Source organism: Lithobates pipiens, unplaced genomic scaffold, assembly GCF_037356315.1.
Source record: "Lithobates pipiens isolate NorthernLeopardFrog02 unplaced genomic scaffold, aLitPip1_a1.2 Scaffold_28, whole genome shotgun sequence".
NCBI classification, from domain to species: Eukaryota; Metazoa; Chordata; class Amphibia; order Anura; family Ranidae; genus Lithobates; species Lithobates pipiens.
Genome location: NW_027507789.1, coordinates 27312519 through 27339214, shown reverse-complemented (window position 1 = coordinate 27339214; position 26696 = coordinate 27312519). Strand labels below are relative to the sequence as shown.

Here is a 26696-nt window from a genome sequence, read left to right as displayed (position 1 = left end):
TTAAAACGTAAAACCCGAGCTGAGGCTGTTATTGCTGACCTGTTTCTAAAATCCTAGCAGCGTGGTAGTCATGTTGATCCAAATCCTTCAATGCTTTCTGAAACAAATCTGTGTGCCAGGAACCCTGACTACTTACTCTATACTCATTTCTGAGCAGTGACTCAACAAGTATTGGAGCCAGAGACAATACTTGACTGATACTCCAATACTTGACTGAATTTTTAGAAGCTGGTCAGTGATGACAATTTGATTCTGAGTGGTTGTTTTCTGTATTAAGATGTATTATTATTATTATTTTTTTTTTTTTAAATGAATATTTTTATTGCGTTTTAAAGTACTAATAATACAACATACAAACAAAACAACAATAAGGTATTGTTGTGCTACCCATGCAGGGGTGTACAATAAATGGCATAAATGGTTCTTTCACGTGAGCAGGTGCAACTTCTTAGGTGACATTCTGACAGTAATGCAGTATACGAGCGTTTTGAAAGATGAGCAACATTTAAAAAAAAATAATTTGTCTTGATATACGAGCGCTGTCTTTATATATACGAGCCATCATTTTACTGTAAAAACAAAATAATTACACTCACAATGTTAAGGAGTCTGGTGTTCATCCATGTAAAGCCACTGTGTAAAGCTGTCGGAGACACCCAGAGACGCTCCCAGCTGGGTGGGCGGGGCTAACATGCGTTCCGAGCACCCGGAAGCGATGCCAACAGTTCCTTGGTTTCTACGAGTTCTCCAGGAAGCGCTGGGAGCCACCATAGCCCCCAAACCTCTGGCCACATATAGTGCTGTATACTGTACACCAGCAGCTTTATATGTATGAGCTCCAGGCTCCTTAACACTGTGAGTGTAATCCTTTTTAAAACTGATTCTTCTTTTTTTTTTTTTTGTTCAACACAGAGGTACAGTACATTATTCCTACTACAGTACTGTACAGTATTATTATGAGCTTTTGCTCATATTTTCATCGTGTTTATATGAATAAATGGTTGTGGAAATAATTATCTGAGTTTCCATTATTTCTTATGGGAAAATTTGCTTTGATATAAGAGTACTTTGGATTACAAGCATGCTTCTGGAACAAATTATGCTCCCAAACCAAGGTTTTACTCTATAGAAAACATATCATGGGTCATTCATCAAGTGTAAAGCAAAAAGTATTAAGGATAAAATACAAAAGGGGCTCTTTTAATGCTAAAAGTCATATGGGCACCAAAACCCCAACTGTGTCATATTAGGAGGAGGCAGTGGAAGGGTCTGCCAACCACTCGGACCATATTTTATCATATTTGGCTGGGCATCCATGATTAGTATAAGTATCCTTGTAAAGTGGGATATTACTGTTTATTAGTTGTTTCCAAAAGGAAATAGAGGGGGGAGGCCTCTTCTACCAATGCAAGGTAATAGCCTTCCTGGCATAGAAAAGAAGTAGGCTGACCTAATTCTTGCCCTCCCTGGTAGGGATGAGGTTATCCACCAGGCCCAACAGGCAGACATCCACAGCCAGTGCGACTGGAGTCAACACAAATGCATTACTGATGGATATTACATCCTTCCAGAACTCAACAATAGGGAGACGGGTCCAAAACATATGAGTTTGGCCACATCTCCAGCACTCTGTGGAATGAGATGTACTAATCTTATGAAGTCTAGAAGGAGTATAGTAATATCTGTGCATTATTTTGAATTGGATCATTCTGTCACGCAAGGAAACAAATGTCCAGAATGGGAGATCCCAGACATCATCCCAGACATCGTTGTCCAGTTGTTGAACATCCCGTTGCCACCGGGCCCTGAAGGAGTCTGGAGGGGGCATGTATTATTTTTTAGTGACTGAAACAAACTGTGTTTAAATTACAACCAACTTTCTTATTTTGTAGCTCTTCAACAAGAGGAAACTGGAGAAGACAGAGTGATCTATTGGGAAGTAAAATATCCGTTCCCTTTATCTAATCGGGATGTATCCTTTTTTTTTCTTTTCAATACATTTTTATTAAGTTACAATAAAACAAGTATCAAGATACAATTGCTTGACAAAAAGAATCATATTACAAAGAAAATCAGTTCTTAAAAATCAGTTTATTGTATTTAAATTAGAAATAGAGTAGTATTGAATATAGAGTAGTGTTGAATATAACAATAACGTCAATTAAATAACTAGATAAGAAATAAAAAGGAAAAAAACACAAATAATAATAAAAAAAAGAGAGAGAGAAGTTAAGGAATAGAAAGGAGGTGAAAGAGAAATGAAAAAGAAGAAAAAGCTGCATCCTTTTCTATGTTAGAACAGTGCTATTTATATACACCTGCAAGAAGTAATAGGATCTACAGTATATTTAAAGCGGAGTTCCAGACGTTTTTTGTGTTTATTAAAAATCATCAGCTACAAAAGTGCAGCTGCTGACTTTTAATAAATACACACTCACCTGTGCCAGGATCCAGCGATGTGGCCGCCCTTACCATCGGTTCTCTCCCTGGCGCCGACATTACAAGTGTGGGCACCCGGCTGTGACAACTGGGTGCGCACTGTGCATATGCTGTGCCTCCTCAATGGTTGGGAAATCTTCTGGGACCTGTGACATGTCCCAGAAGATTACAGGGAGGGAGAGGAAAGAGAAGAACTTTTGTTCGGATTGCCTAGGCGGCCCAAACAAAAGTTCTCCAATCTCCCCTCCCTCCCTGTAATCTTCTGGGACACGTCACAGGTCCCAGAAGATTTCCCAACCATTGAGGAGGAGCAGCACGACTCACATATGTGCAGTGCGCACCCATTTTTTTTTGGGGGGGGGGGTGAGTGGGTACCTAGTTTTGACAGGTACCTGTCAAAACTATGTACCCACTCATCCCCCCAAAAAATAATTGCATGCCAAATGTGGCATATGAGGGGGGGTAGAAGTGCTTAAAGCAGAACTTCCCATTTTGGGTGGAACTCCGCTTTAAAGTTGAACTCCAGGAAAATATAAAAATCACAAATGGTGTGTCTGGCTCCGGTGCTTATATAATGATTTTATGTAATTTTTTTTTCTTTTTTTAGTTTATCTAACCCCAAGATCAAACATGTAATATATATATGAGTGTCTACCAGTAGCTGTAGTGGCTGTATGAGGCTTATTTTATTTTCAGACTTTCTGTATTTTCACTGGTGATCCTGCCAATAAGGCTGGCCATACATGGGTCATTGTTTTTCATTCAACCGGTGGGTTGAACAACAAAAACGTACCCGATTTCCCAATCCGCCTTGAATCTTCCTGCTGTGTTGTTGTAGTCTCAAAGAGGAGAGGCATCCCCGCCTTCAGAACTCAGATCACATCATCATGCTGCTTCTCCTTTCACTGTCCAGTTACAGACTGGGGCAAGTCCAGGATGATCCAGGCTCAGAGGTAGTAGATTAAAGGTTGCTGCCCATCAGACTGAGAACATCCAGCAGCAGAGAAATGTCCACAAAGGAAAACTCTGGATTTATGGTGAATATTTTTTTTTTTAAGGTGCTATTTACATGTATCTTCTTATTTTTGGCTAGAGCTCTGCTGTAAGAACTGCATTTACAACTATCTTCCTTAATCAGTAAGTGTAGTACGTTTATGTTCGTGAAAGGCAAGATCTAGACATTGGTGAGAGGAAGATCTTTGTAATCTTAGCAAAAAGTGTATCTGTTTCCCGTTGGCCAGAGAAGTCCGGCATTATTAGAGTCAATGGTTACAAGCAAAGCCTTGCTATAGAGAGTGATGGAAAAAATGGCTGCAAAAGTAAGTGTTGGTGGGTCAGGATAGTCAAGAGTAAATTTAAATTGTAACTGTTGTCTTGCAAAGAAAAAATAAGAAGGTAGTGACAGAGTTTGGTTTAATCTTGGATGTTGCTGTTTATACACAACCACTGTTAAAACATTGTAGGGAAAAAACAAAAACCCTGCCTTTAAATACACTACATGGCCAGTAGTAGTTCAGATGTTTTAAGTGAATGATACAATTAATACTACAGCATACAAGGGCATAGTAGACAATTGTGTACATCTACCCCTGTGGCAACAGGCCTTATCTGTTCCAGCATGACTGTCCCCCTGTATACAAAACCAGCTACATATAGACATGGTTTGGTGTGGTGGAACTGGAGTGGTCTGTATAGAGCCCTGACCTCAACTCTACTGAAGACCTTTGAGATGAATTGGAATGCCAATCCAACTTGTCCAACATTAGTACCTGACCTCACACATGCTCCATTGGCACACATTCCCAAAGCAAAGCCCCTAAGTTCTGTGGAAAACCTTCCAAGAAGATATGCAGCTTTCTTAGCTACAAAGGGTCATGGCAACTCCATATTAATGCATTTGGTTTTGGAATAAGGTACAACAAGCTCATATACGTGTGATGGTTTACAAACCTTTCAATATACATTGTATCTCTTAGCCCTTGTACACACGGTCGGACATTCCGACAACAAAATCCGTCGGATTTTATCTGACGGATTTTGTCCGAAACTTGTGTTGCATACACACTGTCGGACAAAGTTGTTGGAAAATCCGATCGTACATAACGTGATGACGTTATTTCGTTACGACGGGACTACGTTCAGGCTAGTAGCCAATAGCTTTGGTCTAGGAATTTGATCTGAGCATGTGTGCCACTTTGTCCGACGGAATTTTCTACACACAATCGGACAAAGTCCAATCAGATCATGTTGTCGGAAAGTTTTATAGCCCAGCTCTAAAACTTTGTCCATCGCATATTCCGACGGAAACAGTCCGATGGAGCCCACACACAGTCGGATTATCCGACAACACGTTCCGATCGGACATTTTCCATCGGAATGTCCGACCGTGTGTACAAGGGCTTAGGGTCTCTGCTGGTAAGATCTCCCCACCAGTCTACCTTGCTCTGCTATCTTCCTTGTCATGCAATCATATTTCACCTGCATCTTCTGTATGTACAATAAATGGAAAAAAAATCAGCTGTGAGGTTAAAGCCCCTTGTAAAGTCAGCTAGGTGGCCTGGAGTGCAGGTGTACAAGTCTCATATACATGTCCACAATGACACACAGACTTGCTTTATTTAAATGAATACACTACTTTTTATGGTTTTTGGTTTATGGTTATGGTGTATAGTATATACTGTATATTTTTATATATCTATTGGGCCAGATATGTTAATTCTATTTAAAAAATACAAAGGGCATTGTATTACTGTTTACTGTAATTTACAGTGCCTTGAAAAATTATTCATACCTCTTGAAATTTTCAACATTTTGTCATGTTACAACCAAAAACGTAAATGTATTTGATTGGGATTTTATGTGATAAACCAACACAAAGTGGCACGTAACTGTGAAGTGAAAGGAAAATGATAAATTGGTTTTAAATTTTTTTTCCAAATACATATTTTAAAAGTGGGGCATGGAATTGTATTCAGCCCCCCTGAGTCAATACTTTGTAGAACCACCTTTCGCTGCAATTACAGATTCAAGTCTTTTTGGGTATATGTCTCTACCAGCTTTGCACATCTAGAGTCAAATTTTTTTCTATTCTTCTTTGCAAAATAGCTATAGCTCTATCAGATTGGCTGGAGAGCACCTGTGAACAGCTTTTTTCAAGTCTTGCCACAGATTCTCAACGGGATTTAGGTCTGGACTTTGACTGGGCCATTCTAACGCATGATATGCTTTGATCTAAACCATTCCATTGTAGCTCTGGCTGTATGTTTAGGGTCGTTGTCCTGCTGGAAGGTGAACCTCACCCCAGTCTCAAGTCTTTTGCCGACTCTAACAGGTTTTCTTCTAAGATTGCCCTGTATTTGGCTCCACCCATCTTCCCATCAACTCTGACCAGCTTCCCTGTCTCTGCTGAAGAAAAGCATCTCCACAACATGATTCTGCCACCACCATGCTCCCTGGTGGGGATGGAGTGTTTAGGGTGATGTGCAGTGTTAGTTTTGCGCACCTAGTGTTTTGCTTTTAAGCCAAAAAGTTAAATTTTGGTCTCATCTGACCAGAGCACCTTCTTCCATATGTTTGCTGTGTCTCCCACGTGGCTTCTCGCAAACTGCAAACAGGACTTTCTATGGCTTTCTTTCAACAATGGCTTTCTTCTTGCCAATCTTTCGTAAAGACCAGATTTGTGGAGTGACAGACAGACTTTAGATTTAGAACATGTTTCAAATCTTTCCGACGGACTCGAGTCCGGTCGAAAAATCTGTTCGTCTGTATGCTAGTACGATGGACAAAAACCAACGCTAGGACAGCTATTGGCTACTGGCTATGGACTTCCTTATTCTAGTCTGGTCGTATGTCATCACGGTCTAATCCGTCGGACTTTGGTGTGATTGTGTGTAGATAAGTCAGTTTCGCGAAACTCCGTCAAAGTCCTTCGGAGTTCAGTCCAACGAAAAGTCCGGCCGTGTGTACACGGCAAAAGAGATTTAGGCCCCACTTACACTTTGGCATGCTGGAAAAATGCACAGAAATGTGCACATCACACTTGTGGTGCCATTGATTGCCAAAAACGCATTAAAAAAGTGTCAGGGACTCAAGTAGTTAAAATGTATACATATAAATGCACAAATGGTGCCTCCTTAGTTTGTATATGTGATAAAATAAATTTGATACATTGAATTGAAATGTATGTATTTAATTAATATTTCTACAATTTTTTTATTTTTTTTGCAGTTTTTATGTATTATTTTGACAATCCTGGTGGAATGATCCCTTTATGGCTTATTAACTGGGCAGCCAAGGTAAGAGTCTCCATACTTTTGTTTATAACGTGTCTAGTCTCTGAGGCCTATTCTGCTGAAGAGGAAAAACAGCGGAGGTGTTGTTTAATCTGATTAAAGCATAAATATACTGTAACTTCCAATAGGCTTAACATAATACTATGGGCTTATTTATAATTTATTTTTTAGATAATAAAGAGGTAATACCTGCTCTGTGCAGTGTTGTTGCACAGAAAGGTTGCTTACGTCCTCTTCTGGCAGTACCCCGCCAGCGCTGTCAGCTTCTCCCTCCTCCAGGTGCCTCCTGCAGCAAGCCGAACAGTAAAGAGTAGGGTTGTCCTGATACTGATACTAGTATCGGTATCGGGACCGATACCAAGCATTTGCGAGAGTACTTGTACTCGCACAAATGCTCCTGATGCCTAATGCGATTCCTGGGATAGGCAGGCAGAGTCAGGGACCACGTGAGTAGAAATGCAGCGAGCTAGGTGCACCATGGTGAACAGTGAGTGTTTGCAAAATTACATTGGGAGGGGCTGAAAGGGACATTGTTAAATAAAACGCATTATTGTACCCATAAATTATGATTAAATTAATAAATAAAATGTATTTTTTAAAAATATGAATTAGCCTACCTTAAAAGCGGACAGTGTCAGGAGAGCAGTGGACTGTGTCAGCAGGGCAGTGGACGGTGTCAGCAGGGCATTGGACGGTGTCAGTAGAGCAGTGGGCGGTGTCAGTAGAGCAGTGGGCGGTGTCAGTAGAGCAGTGGACGGTGTCAGTAGAGCAGTGGACGGTGTCAATAGGGCAGTGGACAGTGTCAATAGGGCAGTGGACGGTGTCAGTAGAGCAGTGGACGGTGTCAGTAGGGAAGTGTACGGTGTCAGTAGGGCAGAGGACGGTGTCAGTAGAGCAGAGGACGGTGTCAGTAGAGCAGTGGACGGTGTCAATAGGGCAGTGGATGGTGTCAGTAGAGCAGTGGGCAGTGTCAGAGCAGTGGATGATGTCAGTAGGGCAGAGGACGGTGTCAGTAGAGCGGTGGACGGTGTCAGTAGAGCGGTGGACGGTGTCAGTAGAGCGGTGGACGGTGTCAGTAGAGCAGTGGACGGTGTCAGTATGGCAGTGGACGGTGTCAGTATGGCAGTGGACGGTGTCAGTATGGCAGTGGACGGTGTCAGTAGAGCAGTGGACGGTGTCAGTAGAGCAGTGGACGGTGTCAGTATGGCAGTGGACGGTGTCAGTATGGCAGTGGACGGTGTCAGTAGAGCAGTGGACGGTGTCAGTAGAGCAGTGGACGGTGTCAGTAGAGCAGTGGACGGTGTCAGTATGGCAGTGGACGGTGTCAGTATGGCAGTGTACGGTGTCAGTATGGCAGTGTACGGTGTCAGTATGGCAGTGTACGGTGTCAGTATGGCAGTGTACGGTGTCAGTATGGCAGTGTACGGTGTCAGTAGGGCAGTGGACGGTGTCAGTAGGGCAGTGGACGGTGTCAGTAGGGCAGTGGACGGTGTCAGTAGAGCAGTGGACGGTGTCAGTATTTTTTTTTTTTACAAATTTATTTATTTTTACCTTTTTTTAACAGTCTTGTTGGGGGGGCTTTGGTGAAATATCAGGAGACTAAACAGACCCCTGATAGCTCACTTTTGAAACAGAGAAAAGGACTGAGGGTAGATTCTCCAGTTCCTTTCTCTGAACCATAATAAATATAGTCAATTTGAACAAATTTACTTTTTCTGATTCCCTCAATCTCTGTGATTGGTCCCCTGCAGCTTCAGTGAAAGTTGTGACAGGCTGTGGTCACACTCCTTCATCTTCATTGTACCATACAGGGTGAATGTTCCTGTGTGGTATGCAGTGATGCTGAAGCTTTGGGAGGAGGAGGAGAGCAGTGCAGCAGGAACATGGAAACATAGAAGTAAAAGTGGTCATTTCTCCCTTTCCTGGAGATGGGCTGTATAGTATTCTGTATGTCTCTTGCTGTTTATGCTCATGACAATGTCAGGAATATACTGGGACTTTTCAGGTTCTACACAGAAGTATTCCACATTATCAAAAATAATCATTTTAAATAAGATATAGTGTGTGTGTGGAATGCATCCATGTGGAGCCTGAAAAGTCCCAATATATTCCTGACATAGCCAAGATCTTTACTTTCTCGTTCAGTAAAGCTGCACTGCAAGATGCAGAACAGGATTACAGCACAGGATCACACAGTTTGGAGGGCAAAACAGGTTGGGACTCACGGGAGGAGAATATGCAGTCCTCTGTTCTCTTCAGTCTGCCCCAGGGTGAGCCTGATGTCTGCTGGGCAGGAGGAAGCAGTGATCGGGCTGCAGTCTGTGTAGGGTCGCTTGCTCCGCCCACCTGTAGAGGACCTCTGTTAAAGGCCCTATCCAGCCTGAGAGGAGCCTGTGCCCAGGAGAAAGGGTGTGTTGCTGCCATAGAAAGGAATCTGGCAGTAGATATGGGCACATCCTCCTCCCTGCTTTTCGATTCTTCAGCTGCCACCCCTTGTCTGGGCCCGCCCACCGGTTCCCTCCTGCATGCAATCATCGGCAGGGAGTGTGGGCTCACTGAAGTGCTTCAGATCCCCCCTGCACTCAGCATTAGTGCGGGGTGGACTGACACTATGTCATTAGTGAGACGGCGGGGGAGGGGAGACACATCATCAACAGAGCAGTCTCATCACTCTCGGGCAGTCCAGTCTGAATGATGTGTACGGGTCTAGAGCAGATGAAAACCCGTACACATCATTAAAAAAACGGACTGTCCGGGTGAAACCCGTACAGGTGGCAACCCTACCCCCACCCCCAAACAACAGCCCTTAGTCCTAGTCCCAGCTCTTGTTTCCATATGCAGAGGGGTGCACATGCAGGAAATGGCCAGAGGTGGCAGCAAAGAGCAGAATATCAGCTCATGACAGAGTAGCAGCCTTCTGACTCATACACATACAGTAGCATCCCCAGAGCTCCTCTGCACCCGACCCTGCCTTCTCATATCCCTGCCAGTCGGCCGGGCCCGTCCAGACGCTGGGGCCCCTTACAAGTGTATGGGCTGTACCCCCCTGATGGCGGCCCTGGTATCCTCAGCTGTCATATAGAGCCTTAGAACATAAGTGTTACACCATCATTTTCCTTAATCCTACCTTCCTTCAGGTGTCGCACACAACATGGGTGGTGCCATATTCTAGAAATATATAATGGGGGTGGGCAATAACTTTCAAAATATTTTAAAACTTTCATATTTAAAATAGGCAATATCTATTCTACTTTTATGACTCAATTATGGCAAACTGTTTTCTTCAAACTATCAGGTGCATTTTCTTAGCTCTTTTACAAAAAGATAAATAGCACATATTTTGTATTGCTGGCCCTTTAGACAATGTTGTTATTATTATATTCATCTACTTTTTTTTTTTGCCTAAACCCATTTCCTTTCAGGCCTCCCCAAAGTATGAGGCCGCAAAGGCAGTCGCGTATTAATTTTATTACCATGCCCTAAGACGCCAATTAGACAATTCACTGCACTGATGTCACTTCTCCTGCATCCTGCTTCTCCGCAGTCAAGATAAGGGATTGACGTAAGGAGACAAAGGCATTGTATAAGATCTGATTAGCGCAGTCCCTGGTTTGGAGAAGGGTGTGTGTTCAGGAGGAGCGATTCTGGAAATACAAACATCTTTTTTATGTATGCTTTAAAGTAGCTTGAAGTCCCAAAGGACTTTAATTGTTCCAGGGATTGTTTAATCTCCTTATGGTATCTACTTACAGTTCAAGGTATTTTTAACAGAAGGGTCATGGGAGGAAACAGCATGTACATAAACAAAGATTTTTTTTGTGTGTGTGTGTGTGCAAAAATGTGTTAAAATTAATGTTTTGAAGATGTGACACTTGCTACGTCTGTTTTTTTTTTTTTCTGTTATTGAATTATATACTGTATATACACCCATGAATACCTGCCAAAAAAATAAAATGCAATGATTCGGTTTAGCTGGTCATCTGATCCAGTTGCACCTGCTAGTCAACACAGGCAAGTCTCTGGTGTCTAGCTTTCTGACTCAACAGCATAAAAACTGCAGTCCATTACTCATTACTAGTACCACAAGCACTTAATTGTACCCTAATGCCGCGTACACACGATTGGAAATTTGGTCAGAAAAAGACGGATGAGAGGTTGTGGTCAGAAAATGCGACCGTGTGTATGCTCCATCGGACTTTTGTTGGCCGAATTCCAGCCAGCAAAGGATTGAGAGCATGTTCTCCATTTTTTTTCGGTCGGAAAAAGTTCCGATCGGAAATACCGATCGCCTGTAGCAATTCCGACGCGCAAAATTCTTACGCATGCTGGAAACAATTTGACGCATGCTCGAGAAGCATTGAACTTCATTTTCTCGGCTCGTCGTAGTGTTGTACCTCACCGTGTTCTTGACGGTCGAAAGTTCAGAGAACTTTTGTGTGACTGTGTGTATGCAAGCCAAGCTTGAGCGGAATTCCGTCTGAAAAACCATCCAAGATTTTTCTGACGGAAAATCCACTCGTGTGTACGGGGCATTACAGCGTATTTCCACTTTTGCAATCAATATTGAGAAAGTCCTACTATATGTTTGTTATGTGTTCCCATTTACACAGCATGCCTAAAGAAAAAAAAAAAAAAAGATCTTTTAGATATTTCTCAGTAGGAGGTTTTATAGCTGATTGGATGTTTTTTTTTTTTTTTTTTAACAATGTTAGACTGAGCTTTTCCCAAGTCTGTCCACATTGACATACAATGTAAGAAGCCCAGCCTCTACACCTTTAACCCTTTGTTAGGTCAGACAGTGTTAAAAATCTAGTTACAATTGATAACGAAGATCTGCCTGCACAGTATAGAAAAGTACATTTTGGCAAACACAGCTGCACAGCCCCCTCATCAACTAGCTGAAGAGTTCAGAACAGAGCATCTTAAAAAGGTAAGTTGCAATTAAATTATTATTATTTTTTATGCTATGTGAATGGGGACATGTAACAAATACATAGTAGGTGTTAGCCCAGTTTAGCTGCAAAAGTGGAAATGTACTTATGCTGGACTGTACTTGTACTGGGCTGTTCAGCTCAGATATAGATTTCATCCTTGCAGTGCCCAAGAGAACAACTTTTTGCAAGGCTATACCAGTTTCGGCCTGTCTGTTAGGGGTGCAAGGGCGCCCCCAAAATCCATGCACCCGGTCCCTTATCCCTTGTTTTTTTTATTTTTTTTAAGCATGTGATTAGAGCCAGAGGCACAGGAGTCCTGTGCGTCTTCTGGTCCATTTCAGGTCCGAATTTAGTCAAAAATGTGGACTGAAATCGGATCTGAAATGAACAGGAACGCACAGGACCCCTGCTGTGAGCCCTCCACAAGTCAGTGTGAACCCAGCCTAAAGGATAAGTTCACTTTAAAAAAAATGCACATTTTGCAGGTAAAAGAAAAATGTGAATTTATTCTTTTTTGTTACAGGAGCCTGTAAAGCATTGCACCAGTGATCAGGAGATCACTGATGCCATGCAGGTCTCCTGAAACCTGTCAGTCATACAGGGAAGCTGATACATTCTGACAGGAAGACTCACAGCTCACAGCGCCTTGGTAGTTAATCGAAAAAACAACAAACTGACAGACGAAAATGCCTTGTAGTTTTCACAGGACACTGTAAATGAGTGACACAGCCGGGCGGGGGTGGGGACGGACCGCTTGTGACAGCTAGCGGGGAAGGAGAACAACCCCATTAGCTGTCAGATCAGGGATCGGGGACTGGCGTGTTCATAATATGTTACATGTTACACCCTAAATATGGGTGAAATGCGGGTTTATCTTTTAAGGAAAACAGCTAGTGCTGTGATTTGCCTTTGGAAAACCTATATTTTTTTTTATACATTCCAAAAATAAATATAGAAAATTAAAAAAACAATAAAATCCATAAAATTAAGTTGCCTTAAAACGAATTTAGCATCCTTTTGAAGGTTAGTGTGCTGTTGCTTATAGGTGACAGGTCCTTATTAATGGGTAACTACTAAAAATTATATAGCATATTCAAATTGATACACAACCTATTTAATTTAATGTTATTAGAAATGGTCTTATCAACCTGCAGCTGCTATAATCTTCTGTAAAATTCAATGCAATGTAGCAACTTGTACACTGTTGGTGTATAGAACACCCCTAGAAATGTAATTGACTGTTTGTGTGATTGGCTCACTGATTTACCCAGAACCCTACACTAAAGCTGGATGCACACTATACTATTTTCTGTAGATTTTTTTTTCTTCAGATTTATCAAAACCATATAATATGGGGTCAAACCGTATGAGTTTCAATTTGTATGCAATCAGGCATACCCTTGCACTACATGGTTTTGGTAAATCTAAAGGAAATCAGACAACAAAAGTTATATAGTGTGTATGGGGTCTAAGATACAAGTTACATTTTAATGGGAATTTCTGTTTTGGTCAGATACTCCCAAGGATTAAATACATTTAAAGGGATGCAGACCCTGCAGCTTTTCTCATTAGAACACTGAAGTGCACCAGCTGATTATTATTTTCACATTACATTTTTTCTTTTTTATTCCAGAGTGGAGTTCCAAACTTCTTGAAGGACATGCAGAAGGCCTGTAGAGGATATAACAAGAGTTCATCATAATAATTAATAAGTGAACCCGTGCTTTGCCTGAATAGAGCAAAGGTTCACCTAATTGCCTGATCTGGACCATCTCCCCTCCACCTCCTTTTTGTCCCCAAAACAAAAACCACATACATTACTGGAAATGTGTTCGAATAAGAACATTTTTCATCCTGGTTCTTCCAATTTTCTTTTCACTGTGATTGAAAGCAAACATTGATTTGACCCCACAGACAATTAGAAAATTTATAGCATATTCTTAAAACAAAAAAAATTTAATTAATTTCTATTAGTGTATGGCTAGCTTTGGTCAATCTCATGGAAGTTTACTCGAGGACTCTCTTTCTGCCACCCATGTGACAGCACTTGCGTATGACAATTGGCTGGTCAGGCATATAGCATATGATGTGTGGACCACCTGGACCAGTGAACCAACGGATAGGTTGTTGGTAGATATCAAAACAATGAATGAGGTGGGAGTCTATCTTGGTGAATTTATTCCCCAAGGGTAGGTATTGGTATTGTACTCAGTTGAAGTCTTGGGGCTGCTACTTGTCTAATATGACAGAGGCCTCATTTCAGATGGAGTAACTTGAGTGGGTATGAAAGAGCGCCCGGTAACAGTTGATCCTCTCTCGATAGTTTAATTTAGAACTTTATTGAAGTTGACAAAAGCTTACAGATGAAGCCAACGCATTTCAAGGGAACAGCCTCCCCCTTCTTCAGGGCTAGTCAGCAAATGGATAAACATTCAACATCATATACATATGGAAACAGTGATCCGTATAAAATATCTGTACTCTGTATAAATACATTTAAACACATGAAGCTCATTACGTGTGCTGAAAAATACATAGAATAAAAAATATAATGAAAAAGTAAAACATCTATAATAAATGATGAAACATGCTTAAATATATATGTATAACAAATCATAAAGGGTGCTAAAGAGTTTGTGTAGTGATGATGATGATCATGATCCCAATAACAATAAACACAATAATAATAACACTGATGGTACTGGTAATAGTCTTAATAAAATAAAAAAAAGCAATGATTATAATAAAATGTATAAAATGGATATCATAATAATAATTATAACAACGGTGATAATCACAATAATAACAAATCATGAAAATTATAAAAATGATTGTAAAAATAGTTTTAAAAAACATTTAAAATTGGGTGATATCCATTTTATTAATTGTAGTATTATTATTATTGGTGTTGTTATAATTATTACGACTATCTATTAACAGATCACTCTTTCCATGAGTATCTGATATTGAATGATTATTCGTTTGCTGACTTACTAGCCCTGAAGAAGGGAGAGGGTGTTCCCGCAGAACGCATCGGATTCATCTATAACAGTGATGGCGAACCTTGGCACTCCAGATGTTTTGGAACTACATTTCCCATGATGCTCATGCACACTTCAGTGTGGTTCAGCATCATGGGAAATGTAGTTCCAAAACATCTGGGGTGCCAAGGTTCGCCATCACTGATCTATAACCTTTGTCGTCTTCAATGAGGCTCTAAATTAACCGCTTAAGGACCGCTCCACGTACATATACTGCAGCAGGGCAGCCCTTAAGTGCAAATCCCACATACCTGCTAGACACAGCGGGAGCCAATGGGCTAAACAAACAAAAAAAAAAACAACCGATTTCCTTCATCCATACAAATGAGGTGGATGGAGGAATCCAACATTCCACAATCTAGTTTTCCAACATTCTCGTTCATTTGATCGACTTCTGTCAAGCAGGAGACGGCCATGCACTGATCAAAATTCAGTCAGTCCCTTCTGTACCCACTGTCTATGCCCAAATACTTAAAGTCTACTTAAAACTACATACTGTACCCTGTAGGACTACCCAGTCCACAAGGTGACATTGCTGCTATGTAATTGCACTGCAGAAGGAACAGTATTGTCGCCCCTCTTAAAATAAGTGGAAAAATTAAACGTCTGCTGGCAGGATCATCAAATTAAAAAAACTACACTATGTTGCAAGGTCCATAAAGACATGGATGAGTTTGGGGTGGTGGAACTTGACTGGCCTGAGTCCTGATCTCAACCCGAAAGAACACTTTTGGGATGAATGAGCGGAGACGGCAAGCCAGGCCTTCTCATCCAAAATCAGTGCCTGACCTCACAAATGCGCTTCTGGAAGAATTTTCAAACATTCCCATAGACACACTCCTAACCATTGTGGACAGTCTTCCCAGAAGAGTTGAAGTTGTTATAGCTGCAAAGGGTGGGCCAACTCAATATTGAACCCTACAGACTAAGATTGGGATGCCATTGAAGTTCATATGTGTGTAAAGGCAGGTGTCACATAGTGTGTGTTGCAGTGGAGACTATTATTTAGAGTCTGTGATCCAGTCTTAGAAGCATCATATTATATAATATAATTGAAATTAAAGTAAATTCTGATTCCTGCTGATCATTTCACTTTACTAGTACAATGATGAGTGGAGTTTCATACCGTGACAATAGTTAATGTAGGATATAGAACATGCGTAATTAACTGCTTAGCAAAGCCTCCAAGTAATATTGCATTTATAAGGGGTGCCTGGTGATTTGGAGCACCTGTGATCAGATGTTTATTTGTAAAGGGGTCTAGAGGTAAGACCACGTAGGCTCAGGTCGCAATTTGCATATTAAAGTACCCCTGATCTTGGTGCTTCCTACACTATTTAAATAAACTAAAATGCTATGCACTGCCATGGACAGTTAAAATGTCTAAAGATCCCATTAGGTCTACTTTACATAAAATTTTACAATCATGCATACTTAGACTACTGTTATATACCATTCACATCATATATGCTGTCCATGTCTTGCATCAAATGTTTGCTTGTTTTTTCTAGTACATGATCATTTCTTTTCTGTTAAGTAGATACATTTTTCTTTTGTATTTTCAAATCAATGACGTTTATTTCTCGGATATTTCCTGATTTATTCATTTTTAGTGTTTTAATATGTAAATTAATATATTTTGACAAAAAAATAAATTTGCCTGCAAAATAAACTTGAGCTAATGTGAACTCTTGTATAATCATTTATTTGAGTGGAAATAGAACAAAACTGTATTAATTACTTAATCTTCCTGCTAAATGTGTGGGTGGGAAATGGGAGCAAATGTTCATTATGTATATTTGGTTAGGCAAACCTAAGCTGTAAAATACCAGTATCCGGCCACATGACCACTGCTGAGAAATTGGCCACATGGTCTCATCTGAAGAAGATTACCTTTGTTCCATCAGATAACCTGACCGATAGGGATGAGCTTCGTGTTCGAGTCGAACGTACGTTCGACTCGAACATTGGCCGTTCGGCCGTTCGGCGAATTCTGAACGTTTTGGCCGTTCGCGTCAAAATTCGAGTGACGCGCGCGCGGACCACAATGCACTGCGTTGGCGCAGTGCATTGCTGCCCGTTGATTGGCCAAGCATGCACTGTGACCCCGCATGCTTGGCCAATCGCAGCGCCGGCAGCGAGGAGAGCCATGATTGGCCACAGGCATCCTGCCTGTGGCCAATCATAGCTCAGGCTGTGTAGTGCACGCCCCACACTATATAAGGCCGCCTTTAAGGCGGCCTCCTGTAGTGTGTTACTTTGCATCTGAAGCAGTGGGTGTTCTGTGTACCTTCAACACAGTACACACCAATCGTTTTTGGCTGATTTCCTATCTTGCTGCTGTGTAGTGGTTGTTGTCTGTGCCCTGACTGCAGTATACACCACTATATTCACCTCACCTATATAGCTAGTGATCTAGCTTTAACCACTTAACAACTGCCCATTGCCGATTAACGGCTTCAGGGCGGTTGTTTAACTCAGAGAGGCCGTTAATTAACGGCCTCCCAGAATTTTGCTCTCACGTGCCCCGAGGTGTGCGCACTCGAGAGCATCCGTGACCGCCGGGTCCATAGGACCCGGCGCATCACGGTAAACGGCCGCTCATAGCGGCCGTTTACCACGTGATTGCTCCGTCAAATGACGGAGTGATCACTTGGAAACAAACCGGCGTCATGTTATGACGCCTGTTCCTACCTCCCCTTTCTGTACCGATCGGTACAGCGGAGGGGAAAGAGATCGGTGTCAGCAGCGATGTGGGCTGCATCTGCAGTGCCCACATCGCTGCTCACCGAATTTAACCCCTCAATTCCCTGCCAATACTCTGCAATACCAGTGCATACTCTGCAGTACCCTGCCATTACTCTGCAGTACCCCGCCATTACTCTGCAGTACCCCGCCATTACTCTGCAGTGCAGTACCCCGCCATTACTCTGCAGTACCCCGCCATTACTCTGCAGTACCCCGCCATTACTCTGCAGTGCAGTACCCCGCCATTACTCTGCAGTGCAGTACCCTGCCATTACTCTGCAGTGCAGTACCCTGCCATTACTCTGTAGTACCCCGCCATTACTCTGCAGTGCAGTACCCTGCCATTACTCTGCAGTGCAGTACCCCGCCATTACTCTGCAGTACCCCGCCATTACTCTGCAGTGCAGTACCCCGCCATTACTCTGCAGTGCAGTACCCCGCCATTACTCTGCAGTGCAGTACCCTGCCATTACTCTGCAGTGCAGTACCCTGCTATTACTCTGTAGTACCCCGCCAATACCCCGCCAATACTCTGTAATACCCTGCCATAAATTGCCATACCCAGCCATACTCAGAGATAACCAGCCATACTCGGTGATACCCTGAAATACCCAGCCATAGACGCCCCCCACCCCTCACCGCCCTCCGGTGCTTCTACCAACTCGCCAGTACGATCAAAGCCAGAATCTTTTTTTTATTTTTTATTTCAGGCTTCCCAGCCTAGAGGTGAGATGTGGGGTCATATAGACCCCCCATATTTCACTGTAAAGAGGACCTGTCACCCCATATTCCTATTACAAGGGATGTTTACATTTCTTGTAATAGGAATAAAAGTGATCAAAAATATATTTTTGGGAAAAAAATGTCAAACTAAAATAAATAAAGTAAAATGAACAATAAAAAAATAAAATAAAAATTAAAGCGCCCATGTCCCCATGTGCTCGCATGTGCCACACATGTGAGGTATCGCCGAGAATGTTAGAGCGAGAGCAATAATTCTAGTCCTAGACCTCCTCTGCAACTCAAAACATGTAACCAGTAAAAAAATATTTAAAGCGTCGCCTATGGGGATTTTTTAAGTAGCGACGTTTGGCGCCATTCCACGGGCATGTGCAATTTTGAAGAGTGACATGTTTGATATCTATTTACTCAGCATAACTTCATCTTTCACTTTATGCAAACATTGGGCTAACAAGTGGTTAATAATAGAGCTTGCAGTCAGTAGTGTTAGGAGATAGTGCGTGCTGTCTGCGTGCTCTGTACCCAGTACATACCGCTATAATATAGGGCAGGCCCCTACTTTCAAACATCCAACTTACAAACATCTCCTACTTGCAAACGCAAGGAGACAGCAGCAAGTGAGATGAAAAAAGATGGACGACAAAACAAATTATACAGGGGTGATAACCCTTCCCTATGTTTTCCAAAAAGCTTAAAGATAGTTTTTTTGACTGGAGCTACACTTTAAAAATGTACTGGTTGAAAATGACAAACAGATTCAACTTAACACAACAAACCTACACAGTCCCTGTCTTGTTTGCACCGCCTGTATACTGCTGTTCTGAGTATATAGGGCCTGGGGGCCACACGCATTTCCTTTTTTTAATATGGGTACGGGGTTCCCCTTAATATGCGTACAAGACCCAAATAGGCTGGTAATGGGCAGGGAGGGCTACCCATGCCATGTTTCTCAATGATTTTCAACCATATTGCAGGAACCAGATATAACATTAAAACCGCAAGCAGTTTTAAATGGTGTTATTTCCGTTTAATGTCATTTTGTGCAGGGACTGTTCTAAACACGGGAAACACGTGGCACTTCACAGGCATACTACAGACACCCCGCAGGCACCATATTTAAAGGAATATTTCACTTTTTTTTTTCCCCTTTAATCGTCATTAAAATCAGTGCTCCCGCCAAAACGGTAGTTTTTAAAACTTTTTTTTGCAGTGACCCATGTCCCCTGAGGCAGGAGGCAGCTCGCCAAACCCTTTTTAGGACACTATCTTGCATATTAGCCGTTAAAATTAGCACTTTCCAATTCGAACGTTCGAGTCCCATAGACTTCAATGGGGTTCTAACGTTCGTACCGAACGCGGGGGTCGTTCGCAAGTTCTGGTGCGAACCGAACCGGGGGGTGTTCGGCTCATCCCTACTGACCGACCATCTCTTCCTGTCATTACATCAAGCCTCTTTGACAGAAACCACAGCTTTAGCTTCAATACAGATAATTTCACCAGACACCAGAGAGGGCTATAGCATCATATTTTATGGGGAAAATATATCCCAGCCTCTTTTACCATTTATGATTGTTGTCTCGAAACTGTGGCCCCTTTGCTTGCCTATATCTGGCCCCTGGCTATTTTTTCCATTGACACCAATGATGGAGCATTATTCCTCCCACTGATACTAATGATGGGACACAAGTCCCCTCACTGATATAAATGATTGGGCACAATTCCTCCCATGAATACCAATGATGGGGCAATATTCATTCTTCTACTGACCACAAGTGGTATGTTACCCAAAACCGACTATCAAGCCTGAGACATTTTCTACTCCCGTTGATAATGGACATTTTCTGCCCCCAACAGCAGAGTCCAAAGTGTGAAGGCTAGTAAACTGCCCCTTTGTTTAGAAAGTTTGGATACCCCTAAATTATGACATAAATGTAGAAAGATTGTCAAAATAACCAGGGTTGCTAATTGAGTTTGGGTCTACTTAATCTCATAAATGGGCAAATCAGTTGGACCAAGCACTGCTTGCATAACCAACAACCTAGGCCTGTAGTCACATTATCTCCACTGAAGTAGCAGGTCAACCACTCTTAACCTTTTCCTTTTGTCTCCAACATAAATCAAGTAACCTAAATTGCGTTGGCTTTTTTTTTTTCAAGTGGCCAACTCAACAAAATCCATACCGATAGCAGCAAAGCTTCGGTCCCACCCAAAGCTCTGCTCTCTGTACAGTCTAAGTACAGCACAGTGATGTCACCACTACATTTACAAGACAATATCTGCATTGCATAAGCATTTGGAAAACGTAAAATATATTTATATATCCTTCATGACTATAAAGGAATATACATTTGCTATTTTTCGTGCCTGGAATTTAGCTTTAAGTGCCCCAAATCCTTATTTTTTCTTAATTATTATTGCTTGTAGAAATTTAAATCAAAATGACATTATTTAATGCCAGATAAACAATTTATTATTTAAATATAATATTAATATGAATATATAATTAACAATATAATATTATTTAAAATAATGTAAGTACACAACTTTTGAATCCTAGATTCTTTGTTCATGTTATGGCTGCAATGACTTGCCCCCTTCCACTTCTGCATCCTGTTGGCTGTAGACTCGCTGACTGTGATGATCCAATCAACTTCTGTCTGTTTTGCCAAGATGTCTATTAGCAGTTTCATTAGGAAGAGAAAGCTGTGCAGAGTGGAGAATAATCCAGGCATGTCAAGTTCAACACCCAAAAGTAGAGTGAGCAAAATCCATCCTCAAAAACTCTGGATAATACAGAGGAAAAAAGCCAAATAACATGCAGACTATTTTGCTATAGAGACAAATCCATATTTTTCCCCAATGGCACTTTGATAAAAACTTTAGAGACCCTGTCCCCAGCTTAAATAATTGCAGGTAAAAGTACAGAAGAAACAAATATTTTAAATCCACACCTGCTGTGTTTTCTTTCCATTAATAATTATTTGCTTTCAATGGGCCTTTAAACTTGTGAAGCGGTACCCCCCCAATCCCTCCCGAGCCCCCCCCCCCCCCCCCCCCATTTGGTAATTTGGGTTCACTTTTCAGAACCTTGACTCCAAGAACAACTTTAGCCCCTCTGACACAACTGCTTGAATAAAAGTTACTGCACACGCTTATAAGAACACGAGTATAGATAAAGTACCTTTAACTCAGCTGTAACTTGGCACCAAGAAATGGACACAAGGCTGTTTTTATTCGTAAATTAGCTCAATGTATTGGCAAGCGTTAGAATAAATGGTGGTTTGAGCATAAATGAACACACAGAAGGTAGTTTCAGACACAGTCCACTGGGCAGTGCTATCACTAGGCCTTGGTATGGAATATAGTTCTATGCCACTAGACTAGAATTAACACATAAATCAGCAAAGTCAGCAATAAACAGTGCATATAAGCATTAACTGCAATCTAGGAGAATGGCTAGGATATGGTGCAATCTCCCTCCGAGAGGTACCTCTTAGCATAAGCAATATGGGAAGGTCTCTGCGTAGCAGCTGTAAAGGGATAGTCTTTAATCCTAACTCTACAGCCGACTAGCGTTGGGGCCCAGTTCTTTGATATCCATGAAAACAGTCCCAGTCAAGCCTACCGGCAGCAATAAGGCTACTGGATGGCTGGATGGTCAGTTCCTAAAGGGCTCAGTCTCTATAGCAGTAGATAGTAAATCACCACAGCAGCAGCTCCCCAGTTCCAGAATATTGCAGCTCACCCTCCAGTCACACACACAGTAATTAGTCAACAGATGACTCTGGCTGCTGGCCCACCTGGACTCAGCACTCCAGCTGCTCAGGCCACCGCAATGCAGAAGTGGTGGTGAACACTGAACAGCGATGTGCACTCTTCAGGCTCCTCATGATAAGAGGAAGCTGTGTCCTCTATAGCCTCTATAGGAAATACAGTTCAAAAGCTCTTGATTTAGGTAGAGTCTCTCTCCTCTGGTCTAATGTTCCCATAGTGCAGTGCTGCCTGACTCAGTCTATTGAACTCTTCCCGTTAAGCTGCACTGCAGGGCAGCAGCTACAGAGAGCATCTGCAGCCATTGTTTCTCTCTTTCTCCATTCTTAGCCAAGCACCAGGCTACAGCTGATAGAAAGTTGACTACTCAAAGGTTACATTCCCTAACAAAGACCCTCCCTCTTGCCCTTTCCTCTTCTGAAAGTGTCTAATTATTCTCTGTGCTGGCTCAGCTCTTCCAGACCTCACCTCTCACCTCCTATAATCTATTATGTAGCTGCTGGGGAGCAAGGAAGGAGAAAAGAGGAATACTATAGAGCAGCTTTTCTCAACCTGTTTAACCCAGAGAAACCCATAAAAAGATGTTAAGGTCTTGGAGAACTGCTGAAACCAGTTCCTTGCAGGTCAGTGGGAAAAATGCCCCCCTATAGTAGTGGTAAGAACTCCACCCTTACAGACAGCAAAAAAAGATTATTGGTGTTATATCGTCACTCTACCAAGGGCCTTTGCCCATGGAACTATGCAGGTACCATCAAATGCGAGGGCATTCAGCTACAGCTCAAGGAACTCCTAGCAACCTCTAGGGTTCCACGAAATCCAGGTTAAGAATGGCTGCTATAGAGTGTCACTTGAATGACAGCTCTGAGTCTGCTGGTGGTGCTGGCCACGTCTAGGATGCTGGCATGCAGCAGCAGGCTCAGGGGTTCTAGATGTTTACACAAGGGAGGACTTTACAGGTAAATAACGTGCATAAAATCCATTAAATGTATATATAATCCTATGGGAAGATTTTGGTGAAATTAATGGTCTGATGACAGGGTCTCTTTAAAATGAACAAAATTCTCCAAGGAAATTTTCCCCATCTCAAAATGCAACATACATACATGCCATCTCTCATAACAAAGTCCTCAAAACATGCAACTTTTAGATTTTTCTAACTTTCTGTGGGTGATGTATACCTGGACATGTCCAATATGTCCATTCTTGGCATCATTGCAATGCTGGGATCCACATAGTGTTTTGCCAGGATTGCATCAGTCTCTTGTTCTGGCACTCACTCTTTTGCTGCTTCTTTTTCCAACAACTCCATGTTCTTCTGCACTTGAGGTACTTGTTGCTGGTTTCATTGGTGGGCAGAAGGAGGGATGGAAGAACACCAAGATGGCACTAGCTTCAACTGGAGTGAAGGTAGTTCAGCTGACAGTATTATACACAGTAGGAAGTGGTATATTACTGTATTTACCATTTCCAAAACATCCTCAGAACTTATTTTTTGTTTATTTGCTGGTGGTTTATATGGTGATTTAACTGTTGGTGATGGTTTGCATGGTGGTTGTAGTTTGCTGGTGGTGCTTTAATCAGCATTGTGTATTTTTAACTGTAATCTTTCCATGTATATGTTCAGTAGGGGAAACCTTAAACCTGTCTACTCTATCTTCACAATCCAGTCCCTATGGAAAACTATTCTACATTTTGTTTTATAGCTCTCTAATATATGTATACATGTGACAAAAAAAAAAAACAACATACATTTTAACATTTATAACATTAAAAGTTAAATATAAAAATGTCAGCAAACAATCACAGTTTCCCTTGATTTTTTTCATTTTCATTTAATAGACTTTTGAACAATTGTGTCCCTGGACAGACAAAAAAAAAATTGAAGACTGTCATGGAAAATGCAGTTCTGCAGACAGGAGGAAAAAAAAAGTAAAATGAAATGAAGGATGTTTTATATGCACAGCTGATACTGCTGACTGGAAAAGATGAATAATTAGCTTGTTGCATCTGTTCAAGTACTGTATGTCTTCAGATCACATTACTTCATGAGCTTTTCATTATACAAATGTCCTTTCGAAATATGGATTTTTTTTCTAAACCTGGCAAGAATGATATGTATTATTAATTATATTTAAAAGCAGAGTCTATCTAAAACGTATGTCATTCTCAGGTGGATATCATTGAATCACTCATTTACTTAATATGTCAAAGCGCAGATAGCCAAATATTATCAGTGCAGTTTCTAGCCAAAAATACCTTTTCAGCAATATATATATATCTATATATATATAGATATAAATATATATACACATACACTTTTGTATGTTTCTGCCCTTTTTTCTCCTGATTTCATTGCTTCCTTACTTTAATGCTATTTGTCTATAACCAAAAGTAAAACAAATTTTTGGTTTTAAAGCACTTTGTCCATATAAGCCATAACATCACACTCCTCCTCTATTAACTAGTAATCTAATTAAAGTAATTGGGAGCAGAGTAACTACTGCAATCAGCATATAACATTAACCACAAGTACTGTATTTATCGGCGTATAACACACACTTTTCCCCCCTTAAAATAGGGGGGAAAATCACGTGTGCGTGTTATACGCCGATATAGGCTGCCACCGAGGGGAAGGAGGGGACGAGCACTGCCGAAATAGGGCCAGATCTCCTGTGTACTCAGCTCGGCTCACAGTCACCCTCAGTCCCAGCCCCTGGACATCACCTAGCATTGACGTCCCGGCATTGGACCGGCGTTATGTACATCACAGGATCCGGGCCAAGGGACTGGGAGTGATGCCGAGCCGAGTACACAGGAGATCCAGCTCTATTTCGGCAGTGCTTGTTCCCTCCTCCCCCTTGGTGGCAGCATATACAACGGCAAGGCTGCAGATGGACACTGATCAAGCTGCAGTGAGGAGCAATGCTGCAGGTGGGCACTGATTAGACTGTAGATGGGCACTGATTAGGCTGCAGATGGGCACTGATTAGACAGTAGATGGACACTGATTAGACTGCATATGGGCACAGATCAGGCTGCAGATGGGCACTAATCAGGCTGCATTGATGCTCACTGGCCATTATTTTGCTTCAAAGTGGTTTATTTAAAAAAAAGTTTTTTCTCCTGAAACTTCCCTCTTAAATTGGGGTGCGTGTTATACGCCGATAAATACGGTATATAGATGCACACCAGTATAGAAATAATGTGAGCTGTAAAAGATTAATAATAGTATGGGACAAACAGGTATTATCAGCAAGGGGGCCAAAAGGAGTCCTGCTGGAATTGTGCACAATTATATATATATATGATAGATGAATGTTGCAGCAAAGTCCAGTTGCAGGGGCCTCTGAGCATGATCATGATGCGGTGTCCATCTTGGTGTTGAAGACCTGAAGATAAAATCAGCGATGATATGGAAATCCTCCAACCCTTGTCCCACTGACCTGCAATGCAGCTTCTCTGCATGCTGATACAAGCATGACTTGTGTAGCTGCGTCCTCTGCCAGGTCTGCACTGCTCTCCCTGCTCGCCCCCTCTTGCATCCAGAGAAGCGAAAAAGCACTGGAGTAGCACGGGATACAGACTTTGTTGTGCCACTATAGGCAGCTGAGAGCAAGCAGACACCTAATCAGAGGGACCACTGCTGCCGTGTCGCTGGGTCTGGTGGCAGGGCCTTGTGGCCATTGCTTGATACCAACACTACTTAGAAACTACCTAACCAGCTACCTTAGAACTATATTACTGCCTGCAGGCCTTGTTGACTATATCTAAGTGCGCCAACGGTTACTGGTTACCCCAACATTTAGCCGACTGAAGAGTCAGAGGTAAAGCATGCCCCCCAACAGTTTCTCCCTAGAGACACTTGCCCCTTTGCTTAGTTAAAATGATACCCCCTTAGGAAATGCTGTACCAAACCCCCAGCCAATTTTAGAGTGCACTCTAAACCAGGTGTGTCAGAGGGGCCGAGGTTCTTCTTGGAGTTGTGAACAGAGAACCTAAAATTAAGTGGCTGCTTTGGGGGTGGTGCTACTTCTTGTATGTAAATACCTATCTCACCAACCCAAAAGCATCACAAGTGATACAGCATCACCAAACTTGCAGAGAAAAGATAGAGACTGTAGACTGAATTGTCTGCTTTTGTGAACAGGATTTTCAGAAATTCGTGGAAAAAAAAGTCTAATGCCGCGTACACACGACCGGACTTTTTGACAGCAAAGGTCCGACGGAACGAGTCCGTCGGACAATTCGATCTTGTGTGGGCTCCATCGGACCTTTGCTTGCCAAAAATCCAGCGGACTTTAGAAATATAACATGTTTTAAATTTTTCCACCAGAACTCCGCCGGACCGAGAAATTCGTTCGTGTGTATGCTAGTCCGACGGACAAAAACCGACACTAGGGCAGCTATTGGCTACTGGCTATGAACTGTCTTATTCTAGTCCAGTCCTACGTCATCACGTTCGAATCCATCGGACTTTGGTGTGATTGTGTGTGGCCAAGTCCGTTCATTCGGAAAGTCCGTCGGAACTCCGCTGAAACTCCGTCGGAAAGACCGTCGGACCTAGTCCCTCGAAAAGTCCGGTCGTGTGTATGCGGCATAAGCGTTTAAGCCTTCTGCAGCTTAGAAATACCCATAGCAATCATTCAGTGAACTAAATGTATGTTTTTTTAATTATTCAGCAGATATACATGTTATTTTTAAACATTTATCTGAACACTTTTCAATGTGAA

The 26696-nt window shown here is 42.0% G+C and overlaps 1 protein-coding gene across 1 annotated transcript in view; it reads left to right on the top strand.

Moving 5' to 3' along the window:
• PCTP (phosphatidylcholine transfer protein) overlaps nt 1–16394 on the top strand; it is a 39620-nt gene extending 23226 nt beyond the window's left edge. Inside the window, exons 3-6 of the mRNA XM_077458935.1 lie at nt 1893–1972; nt 3587–3758; nt 6667–6734; nt 13299–16394. Of these exons, the coding sequence (XP_077315061.1) occupies nt 1893–1972; nt 3587–3758; nt 6667–6734; nt 13299–13367 (389 nt within the window). The 3' untranslated portion in view covers nt 13368–16394. The remainder of the gene's footprint in view (nt 1–1892; nt 1973–3586; nt 3759–6666; nt 6735–13298) is intronic.
• The last annotated feature ends 10302 nt before the right edge of the window (nt 16395–26696 follow it).